The sequence below is a fragment of the Zootoca vivipara genome, chromosome 14 (genome assembly GCF_965207765.1).
Source record: "Zootoca vivipara chromosome 14, rZooViv2.hap1.1, whole genome shotgun sequence".
Classification (NCBI taxonomy): Eukaryota; Metazoa; Chordata; class Lepidosauria; order Squamata; family Lacertidae; genus Zootoca; species Zootoca vivipara.
Window position 1 is genome coordinate 20,615,830 of NC_142597.1, and position 19,548 is coordinate 20,635,377.

General features: G+C 47.5%; 1 protein-coding gene across 1 annotated transcript in view; it reads right to left on the reverse strand.

Annotated features, from left to right (window-relative positions):
* The window catches only part of C14H11orf52 (chromosome 14 C11orf52 homolog), a 24,581-nt gene continuing 5,033 nt past the window's right edge, over positions 1 to 19,548 (reverse strand). Inside the window, exons 2-4 of the mRNA XM_035139521.3 lie at positions 9,887 to 9,927; positions 7,113 to 7,162; positions 1 to 5,473 (exon numbers count right to left, since the gene is read on the reverse strand). Of these exons, the coding sequence (XP_034995412.3) occupies positions 5,222 to 5,473; positions 7,113 to 7,162; positions 9,887 to 9,927 (343 nt within the window). The 3' untranslated portion in view covers positions 1 to 5,221. The remainder of the gene's footprint in view (positions 5,474 to 7,112; positions 7,163 to 9,886; positions 9,928 to 19,548) is intronic.

Below are 19,548 nucleotides of genomic sequence, written 5' to 3' on the forward strand. Positions count from 1 at the left end.
TTAACTATAAAAAAATATTTATTTGCAATAATAAAATGTGCAGCCCCTAAACCCAGGAGCCAGGAAGTTCTCCATTAACTATTTCCAATATTTTTATGAACAAATGCTGGTGGAGGAAAAATCCCATTCAAAGACAGTATCCACAGAGGTGTTTGCATAAAGTTTCCTTTTAGTAAAACACATTTAGTTATACTGTTCATTATACAAATCATTACAATAAAATAAGAATAATTCAGGATATATACAGATTCTTTTTCTGCTTTTCAGCTTTGCTTGTGCTGAAAATAAATAGGAATAGCTTTCCTTCATATAATATTTAACAGAGTGACAAGCTGCTTAATGCTACCTTTTGCCAGTATAAGCTAGTTCAGAACTGACCTAATTCATCTTATGACCATTTAACAACTTGGATAAAGCTCAACTTTTATCCATTACTCAATGCATGCATGAAGGTAAACATCATGAGCAAGACCAAATATTTTTTAATAGCAAAACATATTGACTTCTGCCTTCTCCAGCTGTTCCCACTGTAATAAATATATGATTTTATTAATTAACTGTATCCTACTGGGATCCAGAACAAAATTGACTGAAGTGCAGTATGAAACTTAAGCATTTATACAGCTGGCAAGCTAAAATTAACCCACTGAAGGACAGTTTGATGCATGGATGCATGGCCCTGTGTAGCACTGAGGTCACATTTCCTGAGCTACAAGCAACAGCTGATCTGCATGTCTAGATTGACATGTAATTAACATAATTTAGATGGTACTAAGCCAGGGGTCAGCGTTTTTGTGGCTTGGGCTGGTTCACGGTCCCACAGATGCCGCGATGGACTGGCACACACGTGCAAATGCTATTTCCAGCACTCAGTTCGGTGCGGAGGAGGCATGCACAGCTTCCCATTGGCTGCAGGAGCTTCCTGCAGCCAATGGGAAGCAGGCCAGCCTCGCGGAAGGCGGTCCCCACTCTGCTCCGCACCAGTTTAGTGCGGTGCACGGGAGCTGACTGAGCAGGGGGCCATGGGCCAGTGAAACAACCCCCCATGGGCCGCTTGTGGCCCATGGGCCTTAGGTTGCCGACCCCTGTACTAAGCCACAAGTGAGCGATACCTTGCACTTCCTCTGGATGCAGTTTGTTTAAACATAGGGAAAGCACTAAAAAAAAAATTGTCTGAAGATAAGAAACTGAAATATTCAATGCCAATTTAAGTGTATGTCCAAGGAGTCTAGCAACAATAATACTCTGTTTTTTAAATATTTGATGGCATCGTAGGTTAGCTCCAGCTGAGGATGTGGTTTATCACCAAGAAGTTACAACACTTGTGAAAATCAATTAAATAGCTATCAGTTTTGGTTGTTTATTGGAAGCCCGGGAAACTGTTTTCAAACTTCAGTTTCTCCAGCTCTTTGTCTTCTGTGGCATTAAACTTTCACTAAGCAACCAATGCTGTATCTTAGCGCCAGCTGAATCCTTAACTAAAGGTGACTAAAGGCTTGTTATCATGCATCCTGATATTCAAAATTCAAACTCCTGAGTAAACCTTGTCAAATCATCAAAAAGGTTTTCAGAAAGTGTTGTTTTCACCTCTTGAATTTGAGGTGCTTTATGTATTCCTGCTACCTTGAGAACCAGTCTATTAAAAGTGAAACGAGATTGTCAGGATTCTTGTTCAATAAGTCAGGCAAAACCACTTGAGTAACTACATACACCCATTTCTGGTCTGATCTCATTCCAATTGTTGGAAATAAACAGGAACCAGAAGCCAAGAAGGTGTGTCTGCCTGATATAAAACCAGAGCAAATAATAAAAATAAATTCTTCAGGTAGATCATCTTGAAGCACTTTAAATGTTCACATGTCATCTATTTAGCGCCTGCTAAACAGGCAAAATTGCTGTTATTATTTCCCTTTCCCTGCAGAGCATTTGATTATTGCTTAAATACATTGCACCTCTAAAACCAGGCGTGTAATACTAGACCCATCTGCAAGCTTCTTAGCGTTCCCCTGGGCAACCAGAGATAAAATACTGGCTTTGTACAGTGAAGCTCATTTGAGGACAGTGCTTATTGCTGTTACTTCATGTGCAGAATATTTTTTAAAAAAGTCTGAGGCCTTGCTTATCCAATTGCATCAAATGATATGGCTGGAAGACAACTTTCACATGTTCCATTTTTGTTCCGTCAACTAGATAGACAGAAGAACCAGTTTGTGTGTGATAACATAAAGCAGTCTGCAGCCAAGAGCAGAACGAGACCGGCCTCATTTACACGTAACACTAATCCAAACCATGCAACAAACTATAGGGAAAACCTTGGCCTCAGATTGTGGATAAGGAGGAGAGACCTTAACCCAAATTCCAGGTTCAGTTGATGTGCTAAGCTGAGCATTAGTTTAGGTGCTTGTCATCCTGCATTGACATAAACAAGTGGCTGCAGTCTCCTCCTTAGCAACAGGTTTGCAATTGCATGCACCAACAAGGCCTGAGTGTAAATAACCTCCTTTATGCTGCTTGCTAACTGACCCCCCAAATTTGTTTTCTATGGGACAGCCATGTTTCACCCATCATAAAGGCAATTGCCTCTCTAGGGATGCAAGACTAGCCATATGAGGAAGGGGTGTTGTGCAGAGGGCTCTCCATTTGAAAGACCAGCTTGTTGATGACCAAGCCATGGTCCTGTGCCAGAGAAAGCTCCAGGGGTTATGGGGCCCTTGGGCAATCCGCCCTCAGCAGGGGTCCTGCTCCGTGGCAAGGCAAGGCAAGGCAAGGCAAGGCAAAGCAGAGGTCAGCCTTGCGTGCAGGGCTAGGTGGAGCCTGGATACTAGGCAACCTGAGGCAGGACAAGTTGGGAAGAATGTCAACTGCACTCTAGGAAGTGAAAAAGTGATGGCAAACCTGCACCATGCATTCAGTGCAGTCTTGTACCACTTCTGACACCCATGTTGCTCTGGGGGAGGTCTCCTAACAACTCTCAGTACCCATAAGGATTCTTTGGCAGAAGCCATGGATGTTAAGGTGGCAAAGGAGTGCTTTAGATTTCAGACTCTCCAAGAGTCTCCTACTGTGGTATGTAGCGGGGGAGCCTCTGGTCTCACTGGGGCCTCAGTGGAGTCTTCTGAATCAGAAGACAGCAATGCCACTTCCTCTGGCCAAAGGAACTCTGAACCCCTCAGGCTCATCAGGTAGAGGCACCTCTGGGACGTACCCTCCCCCCTTTTGGTTCAGAGTCCTTGACTTGCTCTCCTGAAGAGGAATCTGCTTTCCGGTCCCTGACAATGAGCCCCTTTCGCCGAGTGGGTCCAACTTCTCTTCAATCCCTGTCATCATCACTTACCTATTTGTTGTGTATTGAGTCAAAGGATTTTATATCTGCATTACTATTGTCTGTGGGCCCAAAGCAGAAAACATCCCAGAGGCGACTGGAGTGTGATGTTCCATCTCCCCATTCACATCACTGCTTCTGTGGCAAAATGGGGTTGGGCAGGGTGCGAAAACAACGGAAAGGAAGAGGAGGAGTTGGACCAGCAGATGCAGGAAGTGAGCTTTGTGCCACTGTTTTCCCCTGTGCCAAAAAGCAGCTATTCTACGATCATCACAAATTTGTTTTAGACTTTTTGAATTTGTACATGTTATCAAATATGCTAGCAGAATGGCAAACACCCAAAGGTCACACCTGTGCTTTCTGCCAAGGCTCCCAGTTCCACCTCTTCCCTTGAAAGGTCAAGCTTGCTTTACAAGTGCCTGCACACACAAAACCCAGAAGCCTTGGGAGACCTTACACTGCCTATTTTGGATAAGAAAACTAATAAGCTAATATTAGGATGTGGGAAGTCGCTGTTCATCACATTATGATCCTTTCACAAGACAACTGTGTTGCATAGAAACTGGGTGCAAAAGTCACATTGTGACAACTTTTTTGCCTCAAAAACGGTCAGGTAAATCAGCCCCATATGCTTTCACTGAACTTCACTGCCACAATCTGTGTACTCTATGAATAGGTGCTTAACATCCAAGAAAATGTAGAACTGTTTTGCCATAGGTGGAAATGGGGGCTGTGCTTTCTGATGGCGTTGCCCACATGAACAAAACGAGCTTGTATTCCATGTAGGAAGAGGTATGTCCTGAATTTCCTACACACAAATCACTTGTCTTTGCATCCTTTTCTTGTAGGATTAATCTTATTGAAATGAATGTGATTATATGGCTGAGTTGAAGACGACTCAAATGGAAAATGTTCTCGGTACATTTGTCCTGTAGTATCGTGCAGTAACATTTTTGATTATCTGTGTCCGATGAACTGAACTGAAGTCCAAAGATGCTTATGCCATGAAAAAATGTCATTGTTTTTTTCTTTAAGGTGCCACAAGACTCTCTCTCTTTTCTTCTCTTCTTTTCTTCTCCTTTTTGCTGCAATATATTAACAAGGCTATGCCTCTGGATATTGTTGGTTATGTTAGTACCTGCTTTCTTTGAAAAATCACTCTTGCTGTGCATCCTAAATGATACTCCCCGGTTGTAATTTCACAGTGAACGTTCATAATATGGTAATGGAATCCAGTTACTATTGATCTGAAGGGAGGGGGGCATCACAATATCTATATTCTTTAGCTCCAAAGGCACTTCCAGACTGTTGCTATTTTAAGTGGGGATTTGATCACATTAAAGTTGATTTGCAGTTCTTTCACAAACCTACTCCCCCCCCCAAAAAAAACTGGACTTCTTGCAATAAGGAAAGTGATGGAGAAATGCACTGAAAGTATGGGATAACAATTGCTTGGCACAACATCATCTAACCTCCTCACAAGCAAATCAGGATGAAGACGCAATAAATCACAAAAGTCACCTAACCTCCCTGCAAACAAATCAGGATGAACGCTCAACAAACGGGTCATTTGGAAGCAAACCAATATTCCAGCCGTGCCATTCTCACCCTGTTGCTTGGTCTCCCAGTGATATCTTTATATTATAAAAGAAACAAAAGAGGAGAGATTCTACTAGCTTCAGAAACGTCTCTGGTCATCTTGCCCCAAATAGTAATTTTCTTGGCACGCTAGAGGAAATGTTTTTGCTCCCGTTACAACAGTGTCCCCTTATCAGATGCAGCCGAAAGATGGCACACCCTTCTTAGGTGTTCGCCAGCCAAGGAAGTGAAGACACAAAATCCACAACCTCTTGGTCTGAGAGATGCTTCTGGGGTTGGATAGCAAGAAGGGTTCATCTCTTACACCAGAGTGCCATTCTTACTGTCATACTTCAGTGTAGCCCGGGGGAAGTTGAGGGTGGCATATTCTGTAGTGTTCTGGGACTGGAAGGTCTTCACCTCTTCAGCTGAGTGCTCCCGTATTTTGCTGAAGACCTGGATGTCTGCGTAATGCACGCTGCTGTCGTCGCGCTTCATGCTCTTCGGCTTGCTCACGGTGGCATAGACTGGGAACTCAGACACATCGTCATAAACGGGCCCAACATCCATTCCCTTCAGAGAGAGAAAGAGGAAGAGATTGAGGAAGGCAAATCTCTCTGAAGCAAGCTCAGCCCAATCAATGTTGGTGCATCAGGTGGAAAACTCGTATTGCACCCCTGTTGCATTATATTCACTCCATATTTTTAATGTTAGTTTATAAGGGAAGGACCACAGGTCAGTGATGTGGCACCTGCTTTACATCAGAAGGTCTTAGGGTCAATCCACAGCATCTACAGGTAGGACTAGAAGAGGCTCACAGTCTAGAATCCTAGAGAGACACTCCCAGTCAGTAAATGCAATACAGTCATACCTTGGAAGTTGAAAGAAATCCGTTCCAGAAGTCCGTTTGACTTGCAAAAGATTCAGAAACCAAAGCGCGGCTTCTGATTGGCTGCAGGAAGCTCCTGCAGCCAGTCGGAAGCCCTGTTGGACGTTCGGCTTCCAAAAATAGTTTGGAAACCAGAACACTCACTTCCGGGTTTCGATCGTTCAGGAGCCGATTAGTTTGGGAGCCAAGGCATTTGAGATCCAAGGTACGACTGTACTGGGCTAGGCAGACCAATGGCCTGACTCAGTTTATGGTAGCTTCCTATTCCTATTTTAATGTTTTAAAGGGGTTTTATTGTGTAGTTTAATTATGCGTGCTCATATTTTAATGTTATGTGCAATGGGCTTTTATACAAGAGAGAACAGCTCAGAAACCGTTTTGGGCTTTAAACAATATATAAAATAATAAATAATTACATGGGGCACAATCCACTGGCAAATTCTTCTGCTCAAGCCCCACTGAACATAGGGGGCTGCCTTATACTGAGTCCATTGGTCCATCTAGCTCAGTACAGTCAACACTGACTAACAGCAGCTTCCCCGGATGTCAGACAGGGATATTCTCAGCTTTCCTTAGAGTCACTGGGGATCAAACCTGTAACCTTCTGCATGCAAAGCAAGTGTTCTGTGACTGGGCTAGAAGAGAGCTGCTTGTGCTCCATCGATCAGAAAAGTCTGTCTTACTACCGGTAGCACCAGGCAGAGTCTTACTAACACCAGATTATAACACTTTCATTATTCCAGATTAATTACTCCGGAATATACATCAACACAGGGCTAAGCATTCACAATTATTGATGACTTCAGAATTGCAGTTAAACATACATCAAGATCATAGAAGTTGGAAGGGACCCCAAGGGTCTTTTTGTCCAAACCCCTGCAATGCAGGAATCTCAGCTAAAGCATCCATGAGAGATGGCCATCCACCCTCTGCGTAAAAACCTCCAAGGAAGGATGATTGCACAAAAGGAGATGCATTGGGTTGGTATGGTTAAAATGGTCTGAATTGAGCACACTCACAAATTGACTGGGCTAATGAAGCTGCACTCACAGCACTGCAACTCATACGCCTGTGTGGCCTCTTGTGTGTATGAATTAGGGCCAAGAACGGAGTTATAAGGCTGATCCAAAAGGCACTACTACTTCAATCAACTCCAAGTAACATGGCACTGAATCAACAACATACTTTAGGAGCTTTTGCAATTGGTAGCAAAGGCTTTTGCAATTGGTAGCAAAGTCTTTTGCAATTGGTAGCAAAGTCTTTTGCAATTGGTAGCAAAGTCTTTTGCAATTGGTAGCAAAATCTTTTCAGAGGCAGTTTTACCTTCTTGCTCTCTGGGTGCTGCTGGGTGCTTGACTTAATGGTTCTTGTACCTGCGGAAGAAACAGCTGATATTTAGAGAAGCAACATAGCTGGTATTAAACAATGATGACAAAGCTGCTTCTGGCGAACCAGAGCAGCGCACGGAAATGCCGTTTACCTTCCCGCCGGTGCGGTCCCTATTTATCTACTTGCACTTTGATGTGCTTTCGAACTGCTAGGTGGGCAGGAGCTGGGACCGAGCAACAGGAGCTCACCCCGTTGCAGGGATTCGAACCGCCGACCTTCTGATCAGCAAGCCCTAGGCTCTGTGGTTTAACCCACAGCGCCACCTGGGTCCCTTATTAAACAATGATAGGAGAGGCTAAATTAGAACATGATGACTTCAGCAGATTCCTATTAATGTAAAAGTTCATTTTTAAAACAGCAAGTTGCTAGACCCCATGAGTTTACAAACGCCTCCAAAAATATGTAGGCACTGTGAGGTTTCCAGTAGGCCTCCGGAAATAGAATTATTCCATCCACCCAGGCACCAGGACGTTCTTCCTCAACAGGTGTTCTGAAACAGCATCACCTCACAAATACAAATCCTTAATTGTTTTTGAGGGAGGAATGAGACCCCAGCCCCACTATAATTACTGCAACCAAAACAAGCTGAATAAAAGCTCAGCAGAACAGTAAGATTCTGCCGGTAAAACACATGAAAATTAAGAGCAAAATTGTGTTGTTTGTATTGTCAGTCTCAGACTGTGGGCGCTCAAGTCAGAGCACCTGAGACTCTTGTGTGTGAAAGTCAATAGGACCTCAGCTATTATTCAGTTATTTGAACACCAAAGAGATCCTGCGTGGCGTGTGAGCCCCCTTCACTGCGACCTTTGCTAATTTTTAACCCAGAGTGAACACATGACCTTCTCCCATGAGAAAGCCCAGATCCGTTCCTTTGGCAGAAAGCTTCCCACGAAGCACTAGGGTACAGGCGACCACAGTGGTTAGTGGCCATAGCAACATCTAGCAGAAGGAATGTAACTTTGGAGTTTTCCTTTCAAGTCCTCCAAAAAACCTAGGAACATTCTGTTTATTCCTCTTTGCTAACGTTGCTGTTTGTCAAGCGATGTGTTTTGCTAGGCCAGGACCGCACTGGGCAGCCAGGTAGCAATTCTGTTTATTGTTCTTGGCTCCTGCTTGCTTTTAGGAAGGATGTTTTCAGCTCTAAGCCCAAAGTCTGAATTTGGATGTTTCTTTGTCTCCATGTTGATATACGTCTGGTGCACACATAACATTCTAGTTCTGAAAACACCGTTTCCAACCGCCCTTACAGTATTACCCAATCCTGTTCCTGTTTTCTGTTGTTGTTGTTGTTGTTTCTTATCCAGACTTCACCATAAGGTCTCAAAATGGTTTACTGCAATTTTAAATTCAATATTAAACACCCTCCAAGTGTCACTATTTTCCAGGGACAGTCCTGGATTTACAGAAGCCGTCCAGGTTTCTGATTTGATCCCAGAATGTCCCATTTTTCCTTAGGACAGTGGTTCCCAACAGAGGGGTCCACAAGATGCTATTAGAATAAAAAATATATTAAATATATTTCGTATGATAACAGATTTTTTGTTTTGGCCGCTTCCTGCATGAGCAGAGTCTAGCGCAAAACTAGAATTAGATAGAGGCAGTAGTTCTGCTGTATGCCGTTAGGTGGCGCTTTACAAACACTACTGTTTTGCAAAGAGGCAGCGCGCGCATTCTACTAACGCTCACCTCCCCAAGATGCTTTGCGCGCGTCGGCTTCATTTGTGTGCTAGTGCGCAGGTACCCTGTCTTCTCCATTCCCCTCCCTCCTCCCTGGCGTGCGCTGCCTCTTTGCAAAACAGTAGTGTTTGTAAACAAAGCATTGTTTTTCGCGAAAGCTACAGTTCGCGTAGTTAAAAATGGACCGTTGGTTAAAAAGTGGATCGTTAAAACGACAAAGGCCTACAGATGAAGAGGAAGATAATGCATTTGATGTTCAAGCAAGTAAGTCAGTGACTCTCGAACCGATCTTGTCAGTGTCCATTGAACCTAAATCGTCGGCGTCCCTTGAACCTAACCCTTCCAAGATCAGTGTTAAGCTTACTGGAAAAATTAGATTAGGAATTAGGCATTAGATTTAGGATTAGGAATTAATGGGGGTCCTTGTCACAATAGCGGCTCGATGAGCACTAAGGCACCACACAGTGCGCAACCTCTCCACCTATTTCATAACACCTGTCCACCGCTCGATTGTGAGGGGGAAAACCTCGAAGGGGTTTACAAAAAAGACAAAACAATTAAAATGTTCACTAAACGTTTTAGCTTCTTAACACTGCAGCTGCTGCACTGTACTCTGGACTGCCAATAATCTATTTTCGGGCCATTCTGTTTTAGTAGCATATCCTTAACACACACACAAAGGCATTGTCCCTCCCTGCTCCATGTGGCTCTTGGATCAAATGGAGGGCAGCCTATTGTACGTTAATGCAGCACATAACAATGTAGAGCAGTGTAGACCAGGAACATGTGGCCCTGCATATATATTTTTTCGACGTTCCCAGGCAGTTGTCCCATTGATCACTAACAGAATCCCTTGAAACCAATAGAACTTGCTTTCAAGTAAACCTGTTTAGAGCTGAGTATTGCAGGGTTGTAGGCAGGAGACGAGAGGGTGAAACACCCGGGGTGGAGCTTCAAAAATCTGGTAAAGAAGCCAGATTCCAGGTCATTCCAGGTCTTGCTTATAAAAATGTTTGCAGAGGATTATTTACCTGGCTTATCTTTTTTCCGCTTAAACGGTGAAGGGCAGTTCCTGAAATAAAAGAGACAGAATAGCATGAAATTCAGAGGGTCTTTAATCCTCTATGGCACACTGATCAGTACTTGATAAAGGTGTATTGATCCACAGCCTGCCACAAAACGCTGCAGAGTGGAATACTCCTGTTCAAGTTTCCAGCCACTCCCATTCATTTCTCTGCCCCACCTTCAATTTTCTGGTTCTCGTCCTCATCTGTCAGTCAGCATTCCATGGCCACTGAGCATGCTCAGTCTTCATTGGGTTTGTGAAAAGTGCTGGGACGAAAATAAAACTGCTCAGAAACAGAACTTTAAAACCCAGACCTGTGTCTAGAAAAGCAGCATGAAATGAAGTCTGGATGAGCCCTTACTGGGGATTTGAGCCCTCGTCTCCCAGGTTTTACTCTGATACTCTAACCATTACACCACCCTGCCTCTCATTGGCTGCGACATGACTGGTGCTCTAGATTTCAGCATAGCCACCAGCAGAGGGGAGAGATACCACCTTGTTATATGGATAGCTAAAGAATGGAAAAATACTAGGGTGGGTTGGGGGACAGCCTGTTGCTAAGATACCCATTGAAAAACTCATTTTTCCATGGAAAGTGAAATATACTCGGAGTCAAGAGTGAATTTCATGCTCTTTATTCAGCTCATAGTCATCAAGGAGGAGAAGAGAAGACGAATGGCTCTTTTCCCAAAACCATCTGCTTATATACATTATTTACACAACGGGCCTTGCGTGATTGGCTACTTCAGGGCTACACCTGTGGGCCAATTATATTGTGGATTGACTTTTGCCTGCAGCCTGATTGGCTGCTCCTACAGGCCAATCAGGTAGCAGATTCACTTCTGCCAGCCGCCTGATTGGCTGCTCCAGCAGGCCAATCAGGTTGCGGATTCACTTCCACCTGGAGTTGGATTGGGTAGCTCCCGCTGATTCTGAATCCTATTGTTCTAGGATTCAGCTCAGTACATAACACCCCTCCCCTCTAAGTTCCAGTCCTGCCCGGGAAGTTGCATTCGTAGTCCCCAAGGTCTGCTGGCCGCCTCCGTGTGCGTTGTGGCCTGGGGTGTTCCTTGGTCAGGGGTTCTGGTTCTGGCTCGTGTTCCGAGGCTGCTGGCTGTGCCGGGGCTGTCTGGTCTGGCGCCACTGAACCACTAGGTTGTAGCTCTGGTTCCGGTGTCCTTCCAGCCTCGGGGCGCCCCTCTGTGCCTACTGCTTCTGCTTCCTCTGCCCACCCCTCTCGCTCTACAGGCCTCACTGCCCTGCTGTCCCCTTGGGACCCCTCTGTCCCGCTCTCCTCCCGGGTTCCTCCTGGGAATCGTCGCCGTATCTGGTCGCAGTGGCGGCGCCAACATTGCCCCCCTTCCGTTAGTACCTCGTACGACACGGGACCGGTCACCTTGGTGACTGTGGCGGGTACCCATGCTGGGCCTGCCCCAAAATTCTTTGCATACACTGGGTCCTGGGCCACAAATGTCCGGGGGTTCCTGCCTTTCCCCACCACTACCTCATCCTGAGCTCTGTCGGGGTGAAGTCGGTCCAGTCTAGTTGCAAGGCGCCGGCCCATTAGTAATTCAGCTGGGCTCCGGCCCGTCGTTGTGCTTGGGGTGCTGTGCTGTGCTAGAAGAAATGCGGCAAGGCGGTATTCCCAGTCCCCTTGTGTCATGCGGCGGAGGCTGTCCTTGGTGGTCCGCACCATGCGCTCCGCTTGGCCATTGGTGGCAGGGTGGAATGGTGCTGAGCGGATGTGGCGGATGGCGTTCTGCGCTGTGAAGGTCTGGAACTCCTCTGACGTGAATGCGGTTCCATTGTCCGAGATGAGGGTGTCAGGGAGCCCGTGGGTCGCAAACAGCTTACGTAGTACCCGGATTGCTGCCGCCGTAGAAGTGGATGGTACCAGTGCGACCTCCAGCCATTTGGTGTAGGAATCCACCACTATGAAGAATGTTTTTCCCTGGAAGGGGCCAGCGAAGTCCACGTGCAAGCGTGACCATGGATGTCGGGCGGACTCCCAGGGCTGGACTGGGGCCCTTGGGGGATCCGGGCGGGATTCTTGGCAGGTCTGGCAGTGTTGGACCCAGGCCTCTATCTCTCTGTCAATCCCCGGCCACCACACATAACTCCTGGCAAGGGCCTTCATCCTCACTACCCCTGGGTGTGTCTCGTGTAGGGCTGTGAGGACCCTTTTGCGGAGGGGCTGGGGAACAATAACCCTGCTTCCCCATAACAGGCACCCCTTGTGGGCCGACAGTTCATGTTTGCGGTTTGTGTAGCCAGTGAATTCTGGCCCGGGGCTGCTGCTGGGCCATCCTCGCCACACCCAGTCCAGGACCCGGGAGATGACCCTATCTTTTGTGGAATGGTGCGCAACTTCTTGTGCCTGAATGGGTCGGTCGGGAAGCAGCTCCAGGGTCATAACCTCTTGCGCAGGCGCTGGGTCGGGGCCTGTTTCTGGTAGTGGTAGCCTGCTGAGGGCGTCTGCGTGGCCCATCGCCTTCCCAGGGCGGTGGATTAGTGCATACTGGTAGCCGGCAAGGAAAATTGACCACCTGAGGACACGTGGAGACAACACTTGGGGGGTCTGCTTCTCAGGGGCAAACAGGCCAAGCAACGGCTTGTGGTCAGTCACTATGGTAAAGGGCCGCCCGTACAAGAAATCATGGAATTTTTTTACGCCCTTCACGATTGCCAGACCCTCCTTGTCAATCTGTGAGTAGTTTCGTTCGGCTGCAGCAAGCGTCTGGGAGAAGTATGCCACCGGCACCTCTCTTCCATCCGGGAGTTGGTGTCCCAGGACAGCGCCGATGCCATAGGGAGAGGCGTCGCATGCCAGCACCACTGGCAGCCTCTCGTCGAAGTGTGCCAAGACCGAGTTCGAGACGAGCAAGTCCTTGACTGCCTGGAATGCGGCCCTTTGTCGCTGGCCCCACACCCAAGGGGCCCTTTTATCTAGGAGTCTGTGTAGGGGCTCCGCTACCGCTGCCTTATGGGGAAGGAAGGCATGGTAAAAGTTCAATAGTCCCAAGAATGACTGAAGTTCGGGCTTGCTCTTGGGCGCTGGGGCCTCACAAATGGCCCGTACCTTGTCACCGGTTGGATGGACCCCTTCTGCGTCCACCTTAAATCCCAGAAAGTCCACCTGCGGCACTCCCAGTAAACACTTTTCCCGCTTCACCTTGAGGCCCGCCGTCTGGAAACGGTGCAGGACGGAGCGGAGGCGGTCCTCAAATTCCTCTGGTGTGGGCCCGGCGATCAGTACATCATCGAAGAAGGGGGTGACACCAGGAATCCCTTTAAGGAGAGAGTCCATTAGATTCTGGAATATGCCTGGTGCCACGCTAACGCCAAATTGCAGCCGCTTTACTCTGAATGCCCCTCTGTGCGTCACAATCGTCTGAGCCTCTGCTGTGGCTTCGTCCACAGGCAACTGTTGATACGCTTGGGCCAAGTCCAGTTTGCCAAAGATTTTTGACCCAGCCAGGGTGGCGAGGACATGGCTGACCACTGGCACTGGGTATGCATGGGCCGTGAGAGCCTTGTTTATGGTGCATTTGTAGTCTGCACAGATGCGGACCGAACCGTTAGGCTTGACGGGTGTGACAATTGGAGTTTCCCAGGGGGCGTTGGGCACCGGCTCCAGCACTCCTTGCTCCACGAGCCGGTCCAATTCCTCGTCTATGCGGGGTTTCAGGGCAAACGGGACCCGGCGGGCCTTGTGCCTGATGGGTCGTACAGCGGGGTCTAGCTGTAGGGCAATGGGGGGTCCTGTATATCGTCCCAATGCCCCATCGAAAACCCCTGGAAACTCTTTGCATATGGCGTCCACGTCCACTTGTAAGCTAGTGCGGTTCACCCCGGTAACGGCTAGCCCCAGAGGTCCAAACCATGCCAGTCCCAGTAAGCTAACGTAGGGGCCCTTAACTACCAGCAAGTCCAATTGTTGCTTTCGCCCTCGATATTGCACCCTGAAGGTCCCCACCCCCATAGTAGGGACCTTACGTTTCTGGAAGTCCCGGAGGGTGAATGGGGCCGGCCTTAGTTTGGGACCCCCATTAGGGCACAGTTCCCTTAATGTTCGGGCCGAGATTATGGATAGAGTTGAACCCGTGTCCAGCTCCATGCGGCATGGGGCTCCCTCTATCTGTACCTCTATATAAATTTTCTCTGTGCTGGGATGGGGCAACTGGAATACCTGGTAGTCCGTGATCTCCGTTGAGTTGCCTTGGTGCATGGTGCCGTGTGACCTGGGGCTCCTGGGTCGGTCATCTGATGCTTGTCGACGGGTGAGTCGAGCCCGACACACCCGGGCGATGTGTCCAAATTTTCTGCACTGCCTGCACTCTGCGTTGCGGAAACGACAGGTCCTCCTCTCGTGGTTCTCCCCGCAGCTTGCACAGTTCCCTCCTTCTCGTCGAGGCTGCTGCGGTGTGTGTGCTGCTTGAGTGCGCCGCTGTACTCGGTGTACTTCCTCCCTGTCAGATTCGGATTCGTCGGTGAGGTCTTCGTGGTAGACCCTCGGTTGGGATGGCGGGGCCGGTCGTGCCTCTTGCGTTGACCTCTCGGCGGCTTCGGTTGCCAGGGCTTCCTCCAGAGCAATCTGGAACGTGAGGTCTTTTTTGGCGTAGAGGCGTCGTTGCAACATCTCGTCCCTCAGGCCACCGACGAGGCGGTCACGAAGCATGTTCTCCAATTCTGAGAAGTTGCATAACCAGGCGGCTTGGCGGAGGGAGGTCACAAACCCAGTTATGGTTTCCCCCGGGGCTTGCCGTTTTGCGTAGAAGGCATTTCGGCAAGCTACCACCGAGGGCTGTGGTGAGAAGTGCTCCTTCAGCCGTTCCATTATTGTTTTGTAAGAGACGGTAGCGACATCTCTAGGTGCAAGGAGAGCCCGGGCGATTTCAAACGTCTCCTCTCCACAGACGCTGAAGAATGTCGCCCTCTTCATGGCATCGTTGGTGACTTCTTTCGCTTGCAGGAGGAAGTTGAAACGGGCGGCGTACCCTTCCCAGTCTCCTGATGCTGGTTTGAATGGCGAGAAGCTGCTGTCGGTTGCCATTCTGGGTTCCTTGGGTCCTGGAGCTGAAGCCTGGATGCACGGTGCGATGCAGCGGTGCAGCAGGTGGCGGTGCTGCGGTGCAGTGCGTGGTGGCGGTCAGCTCAGCAGGATCCCACCTTCGTCGCCAGTGAAATATACTCGGAGTCAAGAGTGAATTTCATGCTCTTTATTCAGCTCATAGTCATCAAGGAGGAGAAGAGAAGACGAATGGCTCTTTTCCCAAAACCATCTGCTTATATACATTATTTACACAACGGGCCTTGCGTGATTGGCTACTTCAGGGCTACACCTGTGGGCCAATTATATTGTGGATTGACTTTTGCCTGCAGCCTGATTGGCTGCTCCTACAGGCCAATCAGGTAGCAGATTCACTTCTGCCAGCCGCCTGATTGGCTGCTCCAGCAGGCCAATCAGGTTGCGGATTCACTTCCACCTGGAGTTGGATTGGGTAGCTCCCGCTGATTCTGAATCCTATTGTTCTAGGATTCAGCTCAGTACATAACAGAAAGGGTTGGAAATGCTGAGAGCTCCTGGGCAGGGAGCCACAGCTGGCAGCTCTGTGACCTTCTTCAGAAACAAACACCCGGCTCTCGTAACATGCCTCCCCTCCTCCAGCCAGAAGCCATGGGCCAGCACGCAGACCGAATGCAATGTACAGTCAGCAAGCACACACTGGCTGGGTTCTGGAAAGAGAGAAAAGAATGGACCCTGTTCAGTACAGGCCACCCCACCCGTCCTCCTCCCAAAGCTGGACATTGTCCTTTGCTACCAGTGAGGACGCCTGCTCTCTTTCCCATGAATTAAGAAAGTTGTTTCGCAGCTGTATTTTGCTTCCATGTGATCCAGTACTTGTTTGCCCTTTCTGTGCTTTTACGGAGCCTAAAACTAATGTTGAACTGGAGCATTTTGTTTCTTGTTTTCTGGCAGTGGTTTTTTCCCCAGCGTGGAGCTGGTGATTAAATCAGCCACATGTTTTGGAATGCTTCTCCCATAAGCCCTAGCCGGGATGATTTTGCTGGCTGATGGGAGTTGTAGTCCACAACCACGGTTAAAATAAGTCATGATCCCATAAGGCATGGTTCCTTGTGAAAGTTTGTTTCACATAATGGTTTGTTGCCAAAAAAAAGCAAACCAATGGTTACTCCGCATGGCTGAGTTCAAATGCCCAAACAAGCCATACTTTAGCCAAAAAAATCAGGGCATAGCATCATGTCTGATGCATACCAGCTCATTTACATGAGTAGGGCTGACATACATCTGGATTTTCCTGGACATTACCAGGATTTCAAAGGAGGAATTGACATCCAGGGGAAATTTCTTGGATCTTAAGCAGCAATATATATATATATATATGATGAAATACAGTCATACCTCGGTTTAAGTACGCTTCAGTTTGAGTACTTTCAGTTTAAGTACTCCGCGGACCCATCTGGAATGGATTAATCCACTTTCCATTACTTTCAATGGGAAAGTTCGCTTCAGGTTAAGTACGCTTCAGGTTAAGTACGGACTTCCAGAACCAATTACACTCATACTTCGGGTTAAGTACACTTCAGGTTGAGTACTCCGCGGACCCGTCTGGAACAGATTAATCCACTTTCCATTACTTTCAATGGGAAAGTTCGCTTCAGGTTAAGTACGCTTCAGGTTAAGTACAGACTTCCGGAACCAATTGTGTACTTAAACCGAGGTACCACGGCAATCCTAACCTGAGAGTAAGTTGCACCAAACTCAATGGGATTTGCTTCTGAATAGGATTCCACTCTGAGAGTGGTGTCTGGTGGCATCCATTGGGACTGGTAGGGCAAAAGGCAGAGAGGCCAATATAGGCAGAGCCAGAACCAATGACAGACAGAGCCAACTAATTCTAGTTTTGCCCCCACCCTCTTCCCTCCTGACATCTACAAGGACAGCACTGGAACTCAGAGGGAAGAAACTGACTGGCAGTGACTCCCTGCTAGACAAGTAGGCAGGCAAGGGCTGGCTGAGGATGGACCAAGATTGGTGAGGCAGTACCCCATTCATTCACCCGAATGGACTGCACTGTAGATAAAATTCATTCTGCCTCATTCTCCAAAGTGTTTTTCTTGCAGTGCAAAGAACAGGGTGGAGCATCATGAAAGACCCACAACTCTACTGGCCATCTTTCCACTCTGGCACCAACTTGTTCATTTCTCTGTTCTGCCAAGGCATGGGCAGTGCAATTAAAATAGCTCTGCTTTAAATATAATCATTGGCATCCTAAGCCTGTTTCCTAAGAAATACAAGGCCCCTGTATCATTTTTCAGAGCTGCTTTTCTCTTGTATCGGTTGGCAGAGCGGTGGGGTGTTTTAACAAGCTGCCCCGCAGGCGATGGCTATTCTGAGGCTGTCTGCGGGCTAATCCCTGGCTCGTCCGTCCAAAGGCATCTCCGAGCTTCTGCTGGATCAGACAGAATTAGAATGGACAAGGGTGGGAGAGAAGTCTACAGCAATGAGGCTGCTCCCTCTCTCTAAACCAAATACAAAATGTTCCTGAAAAACCTTGCCCTTTGAGGCTTAAGCCCTAAACATCACAAACCACTTTCCCCCCCACAGCTACCCAGAACTACTTGATCACAGTTGTCCATGTATTGGTAACCTGCAGGTCGGATTACCGCAATGTGCTCTATGTGGGGCTACCCTTGAGGCTGGTCCAGAGGATGCAGCTGGTTTAAAACCAAGCAGCTAGGCTGCTTGTTGGGACAAACTTCCACCAGCAAATACCACCTTGCCTATTGGCTACCAACCTGCTATGGGGGCTAAGTTCAAGGTTTAGAGGCCGTGTACAGTTTGGGCTCAGGTTATTTGAGAAGCTGCCTTAACCCTTACCTACGCAGTAGTAATAGGTCATTGCATTCAGCAGAAGAGATTATCCCCCCAAAGTCCCAAAAAATATCAGAGGACCACTCAGTACTATTTTTCAAGAAAAAGAGGTGCCGGAACTCATCATGAACACCTTCCTTGTTTTCTTATAATGGCAATGGTGTCCACCTGACAGGTGCCAGAACCGAGTTCCAGCCAGTTCTGGCTGAGGAAAAACCCGCCCTGGACCCACTTCACAGCAACTCAGGTTGGGACTGTCCCTGTTTTGTGGAACAACATCTCTGTTGAGATACAACAGGCGCCTGCTATCGGTACTTTCCAGAAATAAATGGAAGATGTGTTTGTTTCAATACGTTTTTCCAGTTGGGTGAATTGGTCTCTGGCCTCAGGTGTTTATTCTCGGTTGTTTCTAAACCTGTATTTCATTGTGCTTTCTCTACTGTCTTTTAAAAAATGCTTTAGGTATTTTTATTGTATGTTTGCAAACCACCTTGAGCCTCATGGGAAATGCAATTCATAAACAAAACAGACAGATAAGCCACTACAACCTCCAGCTGATTCCACTATGCAAACGTGGTGCAAAGCTCCTTTTGTACAACCAACAGCATTTCTCCATCTCTTGCTCTACATTTCCATGTTGCACTCTTGCTGCTCCAGGGCCTTGTCAAAAAATATTAATATTCTGCAACTCAGCTGGGGGTGGGGGTTAGATTCAGCCCCTCTTTCCTCCATCTAGCTGCTTATTAAGTGGGATTGTAATCTCCACTGGCTGCTTGTATCTCATAACTTTACATGCAATTTTCCTTCTTCATGGGATTTTGGCAAATAGAGAGATAAACTTAGGTCCTATGCAAATCAATGGGACATGTTAATACTGACATAAATAAAATCCTATTTTTTTCAATAAAAACTAAGTGCAACCAACTTCTTGCTTGGATCTAGGCTCGCTGTTATTTCAGATCACCAGCTCAATTAATTATGATACCACTTAAGTCCATTAGACGTTTTTGAAGCAATTAATCTAACTGAACCAATGGACGCTGCAGCCCTAATGGTAATAGATGCTGAAGTACTCCGAGCACTCTAAAACGCTACATAAATGGTAAGTATAATTATTACTCCTACTGCATTATCTGTGGAAGAGAGTGGCATTGTTAAGTAGAATTTACGTTTCAGCCAGCTTGCCTTGTACGTCTCAGTTAAAGATGTGGGAAACTCACATTCTGATTAATTTTCACTTACTTGTAAACACACACACACACACTTCTCCTTCAGGGAGCTCTGCCACTCTTTGTGCAATTCAGAAAACCAGCAAAATGGGGGCTTTGATCAGGGGTGGGGAGGTGGGAGAGCACAGCTAGCAACCTGTTTGCAAAATATTTCCTCCCACTGAGTAAAACACCCTGCTCAGGTGGTGGGAAAAGACAGCAATGAAGAAGACCCCTTTGTGCAGGCAAGTAAACAAAGCCTTGGAGTCCCACCTGACTCCACCAGAAGCACTTCAGTGCAGCAGCAACTCAGTCAAATGGGGCTGTGAAGGTGGGGAGACTGAGGGCCCACCCACACTTTCAAAACGTGGGTCCAAGAATTTGTGTGTTTGTGTGGTTCTTCTGCTGCTTTCCCCAGAAAAGTCGACTGTTTACTGCTGAATCAGAAGAAACAGACATCCACAGAAAACCCAATTGACATTTGCTCTGATTCAGCGATTGAATATCGGATTTTCCTGGGGA